Here is a 16443-nt window from a genome sequence, read left to right as displayed (position 1 = left end):
TGCATTCATTCATTCCCATATGTAAACTACATATCTAAATTATTATGTTTTACATAAAGAAAGTGAAGCCGCATCATGGACCTCTATCTCAAATCAGGATTGGAATGGATGTATTAAGCGAAACATCTCAAAACTGAGATCATAATAGTTGAAAAGTGATGAGATACTAATGAAGAAATAACGGAATGAATGGGTGGGGGAAACGGGAGTCCCTTGAGAAAACTCCGCCAGCCCTTGCAGAGTCTGCCACGCTTGACACTTGCGACAAATCAAATCTGGGTACATTTTGGCGGGAGAGGCAAGTGATCCGACTACTTAAACAACACCGCACCCTGAATCAGGATCTATGGTACCTTCTTTGAATGATTCTCACATTGGGAAAGATTGATTAAAAACATTTTAATGGGCATATGCCATTACTTGTTTTTATGAATACACAAACACACTGAAAAAAAAAGCCAAAATCAGTCTGTTTGTGCCTGATGACGAGAACAGATGTCAGTTCCCAAAACGTTTCAACTGTTGTGTTTTAGGAAGTCTGCTGTTTTTACCTGTGCTGTTGTCATTGTGTTGTCCAGAATACCTGATTAGTTTCTTTGCTAGATTTGCCTATGCATCGCTGTGTTGTCATTACGTTGTCCAGATTATCTGGCTTCTATACTAATCGTTGGGTTCGTCATTTAGTCACTGTCTTGTCCGAGGTTCTGTGTCTGTTTTTTTTTGTTCCTGTTACAACTGTTTCAGCATTGTCAGCGCACTTTGTTCGTATGTACCGTGATATTTTTCCTAACTAATTTCTTCTACAGAATTCTCTGCTGTCTATTCGAGTAACATTTGCCATTGGTTGACTTTGGCCTGTTTTTATGTATGTTTGTCTATTCATCTTTCTTGTCCATTCTTGTGAAAACCAGCAAAGGTGTATGTCCATAGAAAATGCTTATATCAGCATGATGCCAATAGCTTGGACTCACAATCACAGCACACTGACGCGTGTATTGGACTTATTTCCTTCATAATATAATGAATGTGACTGGCTGCTGCTGATCTGAAGCATTGAGTTCGCAAAACAGAAGCAACCAAAAAAACACTGAATGAGAAAACTGAACCTGTGTTAATCATAAGGCTGCATAGAATCCACACAGAAATAAAACATACCTGCATGGAAGTCTATGCTGGTGGCCATTGACACGCGAGATATCGGGCCTAGAACCTGCGTATCATTATCTTGCTTCAAAGGCAGCCCTTTGATCTCCCAGTTGATGGAGTACAGGAGGAATTCTTCGATGCCTAGCAAACAAACAAGCATTGTGCCAACATTAACATGCCGTGGAAACAATACCTAAATGTGGTGTTACATATAACACTAAAAATTAAGACGTACGTGCACACAACTAGGGAGGGGGATATCTCCCCCAACCCTAAAACCTTAGAAATACTTAAAAAAGGAAAGAAGGCAAATTACCTACATATCAGAGCTCTCTTATGAGGTAACTAATCAACAGTCCAATAAAAAAGTAATAACACTATTTTTTTATGCAAAGTTATTCAACTGAAGACTGCATATTTTTTTAGCAAACATACAAGATACAAGTCCTTTCTGCAAGCAGTTCTCTAGAGTTAAGGTTACATGACTTCATGTTGCTTGGATGTAAACACACAGACTGACAGATGGGAAGTCTTGTATCGGTAGAGGCCCTGGTGCTCACAATTTTGAGTTAAGTTATGTCTCCAGGTGAACACACGCAACTAGAGGTACAGTACAACAGGGGCAAAGAGTGGATTCCAGAGCAGGGGAACCAACATTTTAAATACCCGAAAATTAGATACAGGTTAGTGTTTTTTTTTTTAAATTTAGCAAATACTACTTTAATGTTTGCTAAACCATTTTCACATTTTAATCTTTTCAAATTATAACAAAACATGAGTGAACCAAAATTCAAATTTTACAGAAATCTTGTAATAACACACTAAACCCATACTTAATCCATGTCCCCATCTCTAAGTGAACATTAGACATGGTCAACAACATAAATTTTTATTTTATTCACAACCCATTTGTCAGAGTTGTAAAAACGTACTATTTGTCTAATGGAATCCCCCACCTTTCGATATGCGTAAGGAAACACAGGCACATGTCTGGAGTTGTTCTACAGCCACACTGTCTGGTCTAGTGTGTCCGTCTCTTACCCCCTCCTGTCCACACACACAGCTTTCCTCCACCCCCCCTTTAATATCATCACCCCTACTTCCCCTCGTTCGCTCAGATGGCTGCACAAAACGAAGCGAGCTCTCGGTTCCCTTGCTACGTATAATTCTCGTAGCATAAACCTGCTGAAGGGTAAGCTTATACTTCAACAATTCATTTCACGTATTGAGAATCTAAAACACGTTTTACTGAAATTAGTTGTTAAAGACACTTGTGTTTTAACAAAACATCATTATTTAACAACAGATTAATTTGTAATAAACACACTTTTGTTCTCCCCACAAGGAAAGCAAAGCACTTGTTTTGTTCTCCCGCCCGGCCGTGCTGGCTTTGGGGGAAAGCGCAAAGATAGCCAATCTCGTAGCTTCAGCGTAAGAAGACAAACAGTCATTGGATCGCAGCATTAAAGAATAGATTAAAGTATGTTGTACCTAGATTTTAGCGTGTTTGTTTGAAAATTTGCAATGGTTTTAAAACAACACATTTTAATAATATATTAAGATCTAAATAAATATGCACTTCATTCCACCTAAAAGTAGGATAACCGACGGTTCCCGTGATTCCACTGATATCCTCCCTGGATACCCTCCTACCTCGAACATGACACCTTTGTTTACATGAAAATCTAAGATCCTTTGTGCAGAATACTGCTGCCAAAAAAAAAAAATACCAACATATTAAAATGAGCCCAGAGTGTAAATAAATGATTCGCTCTTGCACACAATAATTTTAATGAAGCACAGACATATACACATTTGTTAGTACAGTGAAGGGTTTTAATTCTGGCATTCTGAGGTTCCACTCATTCAGTTATCTTGCACCAAATAGATCAGCTCGCGTTCGGGTGGATTCCGGCTACTGACCTGACACCAGGTCAGGTTACTGCACTGCCACAGTTTTAGTTCGGCCAGAATATGTTGCTACTGTTGGGTTTTCCTGTTTCCTATGGTGTAACATTTCATTTTTTTTTTTTCAATTGATATTCCCGTTAAAATATACCGACATTCGATAACCCGGCAGAAACGGTATTCCAGCACAGCTGTAGTCCCGAACGTGTGGGATTAAAGACATTTCACTGTAACATACAGTGTAAAGATTACAAAATTAAATGGAGGTTTTTCTGATGTACTGAGAGCTATGGGAAATACAATATATGTACCGTAGGTCCCTGGTGCCACAATGCCTATTTCCCCCCCGAGGCGCCAAGCGAGTGAGAGTACTCACCGACGCACTTGGTGGGGTCGGTCGGGTGTGTGTGGTAGCCCATGGCACACTTGCACACCCTCTTCCGCTCGGACACGGGCAGGCACAGGTGGGCGCACTTGGGCAGAGACTCCCCGGCGTAGCGCGGCGAGCAGGGGTTCACCCCCGTCTGGATCTGGGGATCGTAGATCTTCAGCGAGAGCACGTTGCCTGCAAACAGCACACACTTTCGTTAGCATTTCAGCAATTTTTTATGCAGATTATAAAATAAATTTAATTTTAAAGTATACATTTATTATGTGGATTTCCTAATTACAAAAAAATTTAGAAATTCATATCCTCCTTGTTAATGAAAACAAAACTAGAGTAGAAAATTAACAAAAGATACAAACGAATATTACCATAATATTTGAACAAACTTTTCAAACATTTTTATTTCAACAATCACAGCCGTGCTTCCTTCAGCAGTCTCCACTAAGTGGTATTGACAACAGTTGTGTGTAATCGCCCCGCACGAAGCGCCAATAAGCACGTGACGAGCCAGCCCGGCCTCACCCGTGTTCTGCCTCAGCGTGACGTCGTTCTCCCCGGTGGTCTTGTTCGCCATGTGGATCGCCATGTCGTCCTGGTCGGCGTAGTACAGGAAGCCGTTGTAGACGACCGCCGCCGTGGGGTAGCCCGACCTCAGGCTCACCGTGTTCACGCTGGACGTGGCGAAGTCGTAGTACTGGACCGTCTTGCTGTCCGCGTTCACCCAGTACAGGCGCCACGAATCCAGGTCCATCGACAGACCTGGAGGCAGCGTCACCGCACCCGGCACTTGCACCGCTCTGCTCCCGGATAACACTTCCATGAACCCTACTACCATTTTAGGCGTGCCACAAAAGCTTATAATGACATAGAGACTAACTTCTGTTTTACAAACCTTAAATGAAAATACTTTCAAACAATGTTTTAAAACAGCAATGGGCAAGTCAGTTGGTTGGTAATAATAACTGAACACTGCAGCAGCTACCGTTCCGTTTTTTTTTTTTTTTTTTTTTTCAAACAACAAGGTAAAATACGTATCAGAATACATGGTATGTAGTACCGGCTAACTTAGTTGGAAATGATTATTTGACTACTGAATGTTATTAAATCACACAAGATAGCAGTTCCACAAACTAACCAATTGGCCAGATATAACTTTTCTAAACTAATCTGAGGGCCAGACACATAGGAATTATTATTAAAGGTATTTCAACAATTTTTTAATATTGTATTATTCTGCTGAGTAACCAATTTGTGCAATATGTGGCAGGTGGAGAACAAATGAAAACTAATTCTCTTAAAACTGTATTTATAAAAAAAGGAAAATAAATTAAAAGAAAGACGAATAACTATGAAACAATATACACCTATCCCTCACTTAGCACGTCTTAAGATTGTGCAGATTCATTTAGCGCGATGTGAATTTTACTGCCCCAGTCTTGAATAGCACGTCTGTAAATTTCAGTTACCACGAAATCTCGGCAGGCAAAAAAAAAAAGTTGAGCACGACACTACGAAGTCTGTTTCAACTTCTGTAAACAGAAGTGCCGTGGGATACAGTTAGCCAAACAAGGGGGTAAGAGATGTGCGCGCATGTCTGACTACGCTATCAGCTGTTGTACAAACATCAGCTATGGCAAATTCAGTTGCGGCTATGGAGTGTAAAGGACCAGATGTTTTTACGTCCGCACGTATGCCGCCGTGCCGTACCATACCGTACCATTGTCGGCTGGCTACAAACCGGGCCGTGAACTCAGTCTAGCCAGTGGCAGGGAATTCACTCAAACAAAAGCAACGTCTGCCCATTCAGCTGCCGGTAACTGTACGTGCTTGATCACTCATCATAATGCATCGTGTTCAAGTATTTGAGACAAAACTAGAAGTATTACGGCGCGCAGATTATCATGAAGGCCATGCTTATGTTGGTCGCACTTTAGTTTTAAGCAAGTCAACTATGCGCACAATCGTACGAACTAAGGACTCTTACCAAAATTTATGTAAGTCTGATGCTGTTGGTTGTACTAGCGGGAATATATTTGACATTAGATACCGGAACAGAAATGAACAGATGATTCTCGTGGAAAAGGTTGTTAAATGAATTTTGCAATGAAAATAATAATCATTGGCCTGACAGGATTGATGTGAACCAGGTGGTGATACGCGAATAAGCACTTTAATTAATTTTAAAAATTAAAATGTAATTATCCGGACAGTAATATCGGTTTCAGTGTCAGAAAAGGATGGTTTGGAAAGGTACGCGACGTGAGTTGAAGGTCACATCCGGGCGGGCAAGTCAGCCAGTCGACTAACGATAAAGTACATAACCACTTATCTCCTGTTACGCGGTGTCGTATTTGTCATACAAAGTGCGATGGGAGGCAATTAAAGATAAATGGTGTGACATATTTAAAGTTGAGTGTTATTCAATGCATTTATATTACGTAAAGTATATTTTCCTACACAAATTTGGAACACATTATATAAATTAGCCTTGCTAATTGTGGAAACTAATGCTTCAGAATTCGTGATTTTGAATAACACAAGAATTTTTAGGAATGAATTAGTCGTGCTAAGTGAGGGATGGGTGCATAATATTTTTAAAAAATATGTAAAATATCTTCCAATAATTCTGTGAAAATATCATAGCTTAAGAGTGTCTGCTAACAACTTAATCTACATATGCAAACTATAAATATGGTAATAAATGACATTCTGTGTGAAAATATATTTTTATGTGAGATTCTTTAAGCGAGCAGTACAAAGCCATGTAAGGTAAAATGTTGTACATTGGCCATCTTTCATTGCATACATGTAGAACAAGCTGTGAAAGACACTGCTATAATACATGATGTCCTCACATAGTTTACATTTTTACAATCTGTATATTGTCTTTTTGGATCTAAAGTTTTTTTTTTTGAAAACACTATGATTCTGAGAGTAATTTTTTTTGTTTCTTCTCCACAGGCAATACGATGTATGCATTGGTTACCCTACAGACTAATGCCGCACTGAAACGTGTTGCAAGACGTGTAATGTTTATCTGTGTGAGGAGGATTGGTTTGGAAGGTGACGGCGAGCGGGCAACGGGCCACTCACTCTGCGGGGACGCGAGCAGGTGGTCCTGGGCCCGGGACACCAGCTCCCTGCGGCCGGCCCCGTCCATCGTGCTGATCGCGATGGCGTGCCGGTCGTCCCGCGAGTGGCTCCACAGCAGGCTGCCCCTCAGGGGGTCCACCACGAGCGAGCGCACCTGCAGCAGGTCCTCCCCCTCCACCACGGCCGCCAGGTACTCCCCCTCCAGGTTGCAGGCCAGGATGCGGTTCCGGCCGGCCCCCGACGAGCTCACGAACATGACGCTCGACACCCAGTCGATGGCGAACCCCGTCGGGTGCTCGATCCCTGGGACACGTGACGGGCATCATTCCACAGCGCTTTCTCGCATCGGCTCACGCTGCAACCTCACCTGCACTTCCAGCCCTCCTGACCTTCCCGACCAAAACCAAAAAACATTTTTAAAAAAAAAGGGGGGGTTGTCTGTGAAGTCGGTTTACGAACAATAATTTTACGTGATAACGTCATAAGAAAACATCAATGAAAAACTGCATAATTTTTTAATTTTTTCAAATATTATTTACAGTTTTTTTTTGCAAATTTAATTTAAATAATCTGTTTGAATATGATCACAAACAATTAGTTTAAAAAGCCCTCCTTAACCTGTTTGGATATTATAGAAGATTTTTCCCGCACGGTGGTTGGCCGGTTCTTGCACGCTCGGCTCGGGCGGAACGTGACAATGAGTCATGCTTTTTTCGTGCGTTCATCCGGCGTTCGTCGATTTATGAGACGTTATCACATCAAAAATAGACCAGACATTCAAAAACATTATTAGACAACTTCAACAATCATAGCCAGTTTGATAACGGCAAGAATGTGTCTTCTGCATAGTCACATAAAATGCATTCATTGTTAATTTTATCATATAAATTGTAGAGAAAAAAAATTTACGTTAAAATAACATACTTAATTCTGTTTTTTTTTTTCTCAGTATTTTTCTCTCATTACCAAAGGTTCTTTTTGACAAAGATGATGTCAGGTCACCACACAGATGCAGGGCCCATTGAAATTGCAGAACACAGGTAGAAGTATTTGAGTTTTAAACCTGTCACAAGATGAATCCGTCTTAGTTTCCTGGTGTCCCTAATTACCAACCATACTAAGTATGAAGCCTGAAGTAGTAACCTCGTTGTTTGTTATTCAATGATGCAACTAAGTGGAAAATATGCCAATATCCCTTTCAGAGGATAGGCATGACCTTTCGATAACTTGCTACATCAGTGGTGTTCAAAATGGCTACCCAATAAGTATCTCGAGTTACATGTCTCTCATTCTTCAGGATTTCTCTTGACTGTAAGTTCTTCATGTAGTTTAAAGCATGTGTACCCAGACAACAAAAACAATGTTTCTGGAAATACAGAAAATACGCCCGGGGTAGAGCCTGTTGAAAACAATACAATTTATTATGTATGACTTACTTTACATGATAATTGTTATTATATATGGTTTCTTACATTTATATTAGTTTGTGTTAAAATTTGTCATGTTGGTACAGGACGTGTTTCTTTATCTTTAGGTGAAGTCTGTTGTATCCTTACAGAACCATGTTGTGTGTTGGCTTTCTTGGCTATTGAATGCCGGTAATTAAAGGTGATGTGTGCTATAAAATAGTTATACATTTATTTACATGTATATCTGATCAGAAACACCATGCCTTCCAACAGAGCCCACATCTGCCCTACCGGTGATCCTGACGCGATAAGCACGTGCGCAACTCGACGCCGGAACGAGGGGGCTCCGGCGCCGACGGGGCTCGGGGGCGGACTCACCGGTGTCGATGATGCTCTCCGTCACCCCGCCGGTCAGCCCCGTCCGCTTGACCTCGTTGACCTGCGTGTCGGTCCAGTATATCTTCTTGCTGCTCGCCACGAAGTCCAGCTGCGAGGGGGACAGGGCCTGGGGCAGGCTGATGGTGGGGATGGTGTGGTAGTAGGGCAGGCTCAGGTCCACGCCGCGGATCTCGCTCGACCGCGAGAATAGCAACACCTGCTCGTTCACTGAAGCATGGAGGAGAAAGGACGCGCACACACACAAACATAATCCCGCTCGGATTAGTTCCACGGCCGGGGCAGGATGCACATGGGGGGTCCCTGAGAGAGCCACGAGAGAAATGCTCCCCATGTTGATGTGCATGTCTGAAGCGAGACGCTACCACCACCTGGCAACTCGACCAGGACCCACAGCATAGTCCAGCACTTAACCAGTTGTTCATCAAAGTCTCAGAACTGATTTAACAACCACTCTTCTGAGGCAATTTGATACTGTGAGTAACAAGACAAAAATATTAAACCTAACATTTTAACGAATTCTTGTGAAAGTTAACACACAATATTCTGAAAATTGTGTGGGGTTTAAATCTTATAGAGCGATATTCCAAGACGTTCGGGTAAGGTAGCAAATAATCACTGTCTTCCTTGCTGAGACACAACCGCAACCTAACTCGAAGACCGTATTCCAAAACGTGTCCAAATCAATGTGAGTGAGAAAACAGATCGGCAGCCATTTGAATAAACAGTACCCTGCGCGAGGCTAAAACAGTTACACACCACGGAACACCTGCACGCTACTTGCGTGCCTATACAACATTTCTTTTTTTTATGTTAGCATGAGAATAATGGAAGACAACAAAAATCAGGATGTAGGGTTTACACCACCACATGAACATACTTTCTTGAAATTCTTATCAATATTTGGTAAAACAATTTTTAGACTGAAAAATATTCCATAGCCCCTAGGTTAGGTTAGGTTAGGTTAGGTCCCCCCCCCCCCCCACATAAAGAAACACACGCACTCATGCCCACACATGGGCAAACACCCACTCACACCCACACGCACACACACGTGCATGCACCCACACAAATCCACACACATTATCTTGTATTTAAATGTTTTATTTTCATATTAATTAAAAGTTATTATAGCAAATACTCAAACAAATAACAACATTAAATATATTTTACATTAATTAAAGTGTTCATAGTGGAATAATATGGCTTTTATCAATCAATAAGGATAATTCAGGAGATTGTAAATAAATTCAGACTCCCGGAAAAGACGTGGCTAAATTTTGAAATAAAATGCTGTCTGAAATTCAAAAGGCCCCAAAATGCAAAATTTCAGAAACAATGCAAAAAAAAAATTTTTAATGCTCTTTTTACACACCAATAATAATTAGCATATTATTAATGAATTTGGCTGTATTTCAGTTTTTTAATGCCACAATTTTAATCACACCAAATACAAATAGGTTCAACATCATTGTACTTCCATTATTCTAATGACTTTAAACCCTCTTTCTTTCCTCCTATGACCATTACTTACCACAGTACATAGCATTAGACTAACAAGCTTCAAAGTCAACACAAAAAAATATGATGAACAATAATTCCACCCAATTTTTACTTTTCGATAGTCTGTCCTACAGATTTACACACATTTCCTATGCAATAAAACAGAAAGCACAGGAAAAAAATATATACACATTAAAAATTTTACATTCAAAACTGAAAAACTTTTTGTCAAGGTTTAAATCAACATCTTCTAATATTCAATGTTTAAATGTTGCTATATGTACCGCATTTACCCGCAGAAAAGTCGTCCCTGTATGGGTCATATGGGTCGCAGCAATAATTTGGGTCGTAAAAATACAACTTTCTCCTCATAACGTTCGCCCTCAAGTATTAGTCGTATCTGACTACAGTAGAGTACAAGTGAAGTATTGGTGCGAGACACAAGGCAAATATAAAAAATTTTTTTACCCTGAGTTATGTTTTTGACATATAGCACTACACTTTTTTAAACTAAAAGTCGGCATAAAATATGGGACCCATGTGCGGGTAAATACGGTATGACTACTTTAATATGTTGCTCTTGTAAATTGTAAAATCACACACACAACAGTCCTGCTTCAATCATGAACATCAACAGAGGAAGAATTTCTCTGCCCTAAGTACGATCAATTTCTGGAATGTCATCCAAACTACCATATATGCAAAGCACGCTACCCAAAATCCACAACCCATTTAAATAGCGCTTATGCCTCAATGAAAAACTTGAAAGCACAGAAAATTGCCAATAAAAGCATAACACATTCAGTTAACCGATTTCCACTTGAGGTGGCATTTTTGGTATTTATAAAAGCATTATTTTCTGAAACAGTTGAAGAGTATGCAATAGAGAAAGAGAGAGATAGCCGGTTGAACACTGCACACAGAAGTGGTACCAACATCACAAATGAGTCATTATTGTACAGAGGTGTATAAAAAAAACTGCATAAAAACCTGTCTTCCATTTTATAGGTACCGTACCCTGCACAGTAACTACCTTACTGAGTCAAATGTACTACAATAGTTTGACTTTGAAAGAAAACTGTATATTTATTTATAATGGATAAAAAAAAAGTAGTATTCCGGGATTGTAAAACTACAGTTTATTTAAAGTGATGTGAAATATTATAACTTTTTTTTAAAGTCTGAGGTCCTACAATAAAGTGTGCTAACACTCATCCTTCTCAGTGAAAGAATTCATAATATCTTAATATTATATTCGTGTTGAGGAGACTTCTTGCTTAATAGGTTATGATAATCTTGATAATGAGCTAAATTTAGTCCAGTAACTGCTTTGAAATCTCTTCCATCTTAGAAACCCAGTGATGCACCGAGATAGGGTTTTACAGATTAAATGCTTTAAGATGAGATTAAGCCTCCTTTCACATCATCATATTCAAACAAGAAACAACACTGTGCATTGCAAAACGAATGGTTTCGCGATATGAGGGGTAAAAAAAAAATAGTTTTTCGTTGAAGTAGCTTGGCTTCTGGGTTGTAGCCGCGTCCTGCGAAAATTATCAGTTTCTCGTTTGTGTTAATGAAACAATTTTTCAATCTTCTAACGCTTGTAGCAACTTGGAAACGCCAAACTTTAATTAAATTTTCTGTATTTATTCCCACACAGGAGTGTTCTCTTTGCAACATGATCACAGGGGCGTAGCCAGGGGGGAAGTTTAGGGGTTCAAACACCCCCCTTTAGCACCAAATCTTTAATTAATTTCTTATTCATCACTCAAACAAATTTGATATTAAAATTAATAAAATTTTTACCATTACAATATTTAAATTTAAGTACCGAAAACTGCTAAAATAGCACTATTTTACACCTTAAAATCCTAATTTTCCCGGGGACCACCCGCTTTAATATGCGGGGGAGGGGGGCCATGCTTTTTAACACCCCCCATACACAAATTCTGGCTACGCCACTGCATGATCGCCAGCTGAGAAGGAGGCCGGACCCTGCTCGGGCGTGATGCTGGGACCACCTGTCCCGTGTGCAGCGAGGCGCGGCTGCGACGGAGGCGTACGGCGCCTGCCGTGCGAGGTGTTGCGTCGCCCCCTTGCAGCTCTCGTGTCCCACAGCTAGAGAAGCTCCCCAGGCAGCGAAGGCAGGCCGCAACTTACCAACGCACGTCCTCTGGTCCGTGTCGAGCCGCATCACGTGCGGGCAGTCGCACTTGAAGGTGCCGTTGGTGCTGAGCAGGCACAGGTGCGAGCAGTTGCCGTTGTTGTCCCCGCACGGGTTCACCACGTCTGGAGCACGGCCGCGGCCAGGGTTTCTCGTGAAGGCAGGGGGCCAATATGCTTTATAATTGATTTTTAAAAAGAAAATTGATGGCCATACTAAGATACCAGGGAACTTTTGACTTTTAGAACCCCTGCTTGAGAAAAGAAAAATGATAATTTTTTTTTATTTGCATTTTTTAATACTTCTATTCTTAAGTCAATGGTGTATTTGATTTCTTTAAAGCAAGTCATAAATACACACATGAATGTAGTAATGTTATTAAATAATTAAAACACACATCAATTTTAAATGAAAGCTAAACCACTCTGCCGCATGCTCCCGTCACTATCAAAGGGCAGCGACGCCAGTTACGCCCCGCGTGCAGACGGGACCCGGCTGGCTTCTCTCCGCGCCTCCGGAACCTCGGGAGCCGTGGGCCGAGCCTACCCGAGGCGAGGTCCCTCCCCTGCCACGGCTCACCCCGCAGGCCCCCTCCGGCACGCTCGAGCGGTACAGGCCAAGTGTTCCCGGGACAGCGAGTCCCGCAGCACACACTTGTGCTCTCGCTGCCCGCGCCAACTCACGCCCGCCGCCCTACCGATGTCTGCTGCCAGACTCTGCCCCCGTCAACATCGCCAGTCGTGAGTAGCGCCAGTTTAGGGCACTATAGGTCAAACCTTGAAAGCTAACCAGAGGGAGTAAGACGTATATAGTATTGAAATTTGAAATATACACCCGCCACTGTATTTATTACTTTCAGTTCTGTAGGGAAGGGTAGGGAAGGGTAGGGAAGGGACAGGTTAAACTACCCTCGCACCTCGGCACCACAGTGAAGGCGTGGCTCCTTAACCGGGCCGGATATCCAGCGACATTGGTCCGCTTTGAGCAACAGCCCTCTGCAGATCCACTACCACTGAACGCTTGGGCAGGACTAGAAGTACTCAGCGACATTGCTCTGCCAGGAAACCAGTCACGCCTGAGGACAACGTGGTCGGTAAGGAACGTTAAACTACAGCACCCCGCACCGCAAGCCTGGTCCGCTGGACCTCGGCAGCTGCAATTCCCTCTAACGTCACCCCATCCCTGGCCTCGTGCCCTACCACCACCGGAGGGCAGTAAGGAGGCGGTAAGCCCCCCTAGCCTGGTTGGGGAGACCACGCAGCTGCAGCTGACAGGACATCTGCCCCGCAGCCCTCGAGGCCCTGTTAGACCCCCCAGTGACCTGGAGCCAGAGAGACGATCCTGCCTGCCGTCTCGAGGGAGTTCACATGGGTCCCCGTGCCGGTACCCTGGCCACCACAGTCTCCATCCAGGCTGTCGTTGGTTGCCCGGCCTCTCCAAGCTGCCCTGCTGGAGCGGGCTGACTTGAGTGCCCGCCACTCACGAGCCATCGCAACCGTGAGCTCCCCTGGCGCGAAGCAGCATCCCGACGACACCTTATTTAATTTACACTTTGCAATGACTTAATAGTGTATTTTATATATTTTTACACTGTTATTATAAATGTATTCTCAATTTTACCTAATCTTGTTATTAAATTCACATGGGAATAAAAATTTTTGTGTGCATTCTTACACTTAAAAACACTTGTTCATTATAATCGGTCACTGAATCGGTATCTGCCGATTATTGCTCTCATAATCGGTAATCGAATCGGTAATTAGTAAAGTCATATCGGTGCACCACTAAAAAATAGTATAATGAATTAATATTCTAGTAATACACTACACGTAAGCACAGAATAATTTTCATTAATGTTCAAGTATTCTGTTTACAGCACCAAATCAAGATGACCAAACATGCTCAAGTTTAGAAAATCACTAATGATTAATGAACCAATGGTATTGGTTAACCTTCTCTGGAGGAAAAACAAATACTGTTAGTACAGAATACAAAAATCTAAAAATGATACACTAGTCTGCACGTAATTCAACCTAAACCAAGAAAAATCCCTCACCACGGGGCTGCCGGCTGGGGTGGAGGATCTGGATGTCGAACGGCTGCGTGAGAGTGCGCTGGATGACGCTGACGTCAGAGCCGTTCCACTTGTTGGCCCGGATGACTGCGTTGGTGCGCCAGTCCGTCCAGTACACGTAGTTCTCGAACAGCGCGATGGCGAACGGGTGTGACAAGGTCTCGTGCCCGCGCATCACTTCGTGGTGGTCCTGCCCGTCGTAGTCCGTCGTGTGGATGGAGTCGGATCTTTCGAGGAGAGAGCGACAGTTTTGGAGTACTTGGGCAGGTGTTTTCGTCTTTATTTTGTGCCTACCCTTAAAGTTATAAACTGTTGGTAGGCATATAACAAAATACAAATATAGTCATAAATAGAAGCAAAGGTCCAATGCAAAAAGTCACAAAAATTCAGCCAACCCAGTTACTGACAGACGGAAAAGAGTTCCACAATGTTGGAATACCTGGCGTCGATCCAGTATATCCTCTTGAGATCGTAGTCCAGAGTCAGCCCGTTTGGCCACGCACCGTCCGTGATCTGATCCACCCTCACGACCGTCTTCCTGAAGTAGCCGCTCATGCTGCATCGCTCCACTCTCGGGGCGTTCGCGTCCCAGTCCGTCCAGAACAGCAGCCTGCGGAACACGATAAATCATGTTATTTGTGGGTGAGGGGGACAGACAGGATCATTGTTCAGTGACTTTTAAAAAGGACCAATTGTATTTATTTCTTATTTGTTTGTGCTTGGAGCGTGGACATGTCTCAGTGTCTTTCTTTTTGTTTGTTGGTTGGATGCGGACGAAACTTTCTCCTTGCTTGTGTGTCCAACAAAGGACGGTAAAAATTATGATGGCCGCCTAGACACAAGTTGGTGCTGGGCGCTGCTACAATTCACCAATTATCGGGTGAATTCTTTAACTTCCATAGTCATGGAACAATCATAAACACACCATATTGGTTTCAACAGGATTTTATGCAATAGAGATTATATTTTATTTTTTATACATATTTAAATTTTTTTCTGTTAAAGCATACTATATCACATATTAAGGTTTGGTTTCGGACACAATATTGATTTTTTTTTTATCTTTACTTTTTTTTAAGAGCTATTTCTAAAATTGTAACTTGATACCTCCCTTGGATTTGTTTTTCTGCCTTCAAATATTTTAAACAGATATTCACTTAGTGCAATATCATGTGTGTAAAAAGTTGGATAATTGATGTTAATCACAAATAATTGTGTGCCTTTTTTACAGAATTGTGTGCCTTTTTTACACCCATGATATTAAACAAAGTGAACATCTGTTGAAACTATTCGTAGCAGAACCACAACCCCAAGGGAGGTATAGAGTAACATGGCATTTGAGACTTTACAAAGTTCAAACCATAGTGTCTATATTAGTATAATAAATCAAATACGAAACCCCAATGAATTCATAGGGTAAATATTTTGCAGCCACCAGGCATTTTAACTTTAGGCATTCCAGTTATGTACATACTAAATAACTACTAGGCCTGACAGAAGCTTCAACTTTGCGAATCAATCGAAGCTCTTTTTAAAATTTGATTTTACTTCAAACGGAAAATATGCTATTTTATTTTACTCAAAGCTTTAGTTGTGTTGCAAAGCTGATGTGAAGCTTCGCCTTTTGGAGAAAAACAAAGTAGAACGACTGAACCGGGATTCCAACCCTTGTTCTTTTGAATGGAACCCAATATCTTACCACTACTGCATCGTTCTGCACGTTGGAATGAGTATTCACCGGCATTTAATTCTCATCAGAGAACGAGGAGGGGTGGGGGGGGATTGGAAACGCGCAGAGAGCAGGGGCTCACCCGAATCTGGGGTCGAGCGCGATGGCCCTGGGGGACTCCATGTCGCCGGCGACGAGCGTCTTGCGGAAGCTGCCGTTGAGCCGCGCCACCTCGATCTGGTCCAGGTTGCTCTCGACCCAGTAGAGGTTCTCGCCGATCCAGTCGACGGCCAGCCCCTCGGCCGTGGCGAGCCCCGTCTGCACCACCACCTCAATGTTGCTCAGGGCTGCGGGCACACGCGGCGGCCGTGATCGCTCGGGGGCGCACCTCGGTGCTTCCCGCGCGAGGCAGGCTTCCCGTCATCTCACCCCGTTACAACTGTCTTCAAGGACTTGATGTAAGTTTTTGGACATACGCCATTGCTAAGAACTTTTTCTGTTGAAGAAAAACTAAAAAATAAAAAATAAATAAATAAATAAATAAAACCCCAAAAAGACAGAAAACACAAAATTAAGCAAAAAATTGCTGTTGTCAACAAGGATATAAACACCACAAAATATTCTGTAACAGGAATATGGTCAACAAAACAAAGAAAAACAAAGAAAAATGTACTAAGAGAACGAAAAAAA

At 42.1% G+C, this 16443-nt stretch overlaps 1 protein-coding gene across 1 annotated transcript in view; it reads right to left on the bottom strand.

The window, feature by feature from the left end:
• Positions 1-16443, bottom strand: part of LOC134528557 (prolow-density lipoprotein receptor-related protein 1) — a 348548-nt gene that overhangs the window by 106249 nt on the left and 225856 nt on the right. The window contains exons 23-31 of the mRNA XM_063362288.1: positions 15896-16100; positions 14524-14694; positions 14067-14311; positions 12007-12135; positions 8323-8550; positions 6536-6838; positions 3965-4201; positions 3431-3619; positions 1156-1287 (exon numbers count right to left, since the gene is read on the bottom strand). Of these exons, the coding sequence (XP_063218358.1) occupies positions 1156-1287; positions 3431-3619; positions 3965-4201; positions 6536-6838; positions 8323-8550; positions 12007-12135; positions 14067-14311; positions 14524-14694; positions 15896-16100 (1839 nt within the window). The remainder of the gene's footprint in view (positions 1-1155; positions 1288-3430; positions 3620-3964; positions 4202-6535; positions 6839-8322; positions 8551-12006; positions 12136-14066; positions 14312-14523; positions 14695-15895; positions 16101-16443) is intronic.

Source organism: Bacillus rossius, chromosome 1 (genome assembly GCF_032445375.1).
Source record: "Bacillus rossius redtenbacheri isolate Brsri chromosome 1, Brsri_v3, whole genome shotgun sequence".
Classification (NCBI taxonomy): domain Eukaryota; kingdom Metazoa; phylum Arthropoda; class Insecta; order Phasmatodea; family Bacillidae; genus Bacillus; species Bacillus rossius.
Note: the sequence above shows the minus strand (reverse complement) of the source record. Positions and strands in the feature narration are given on the sequence as shown.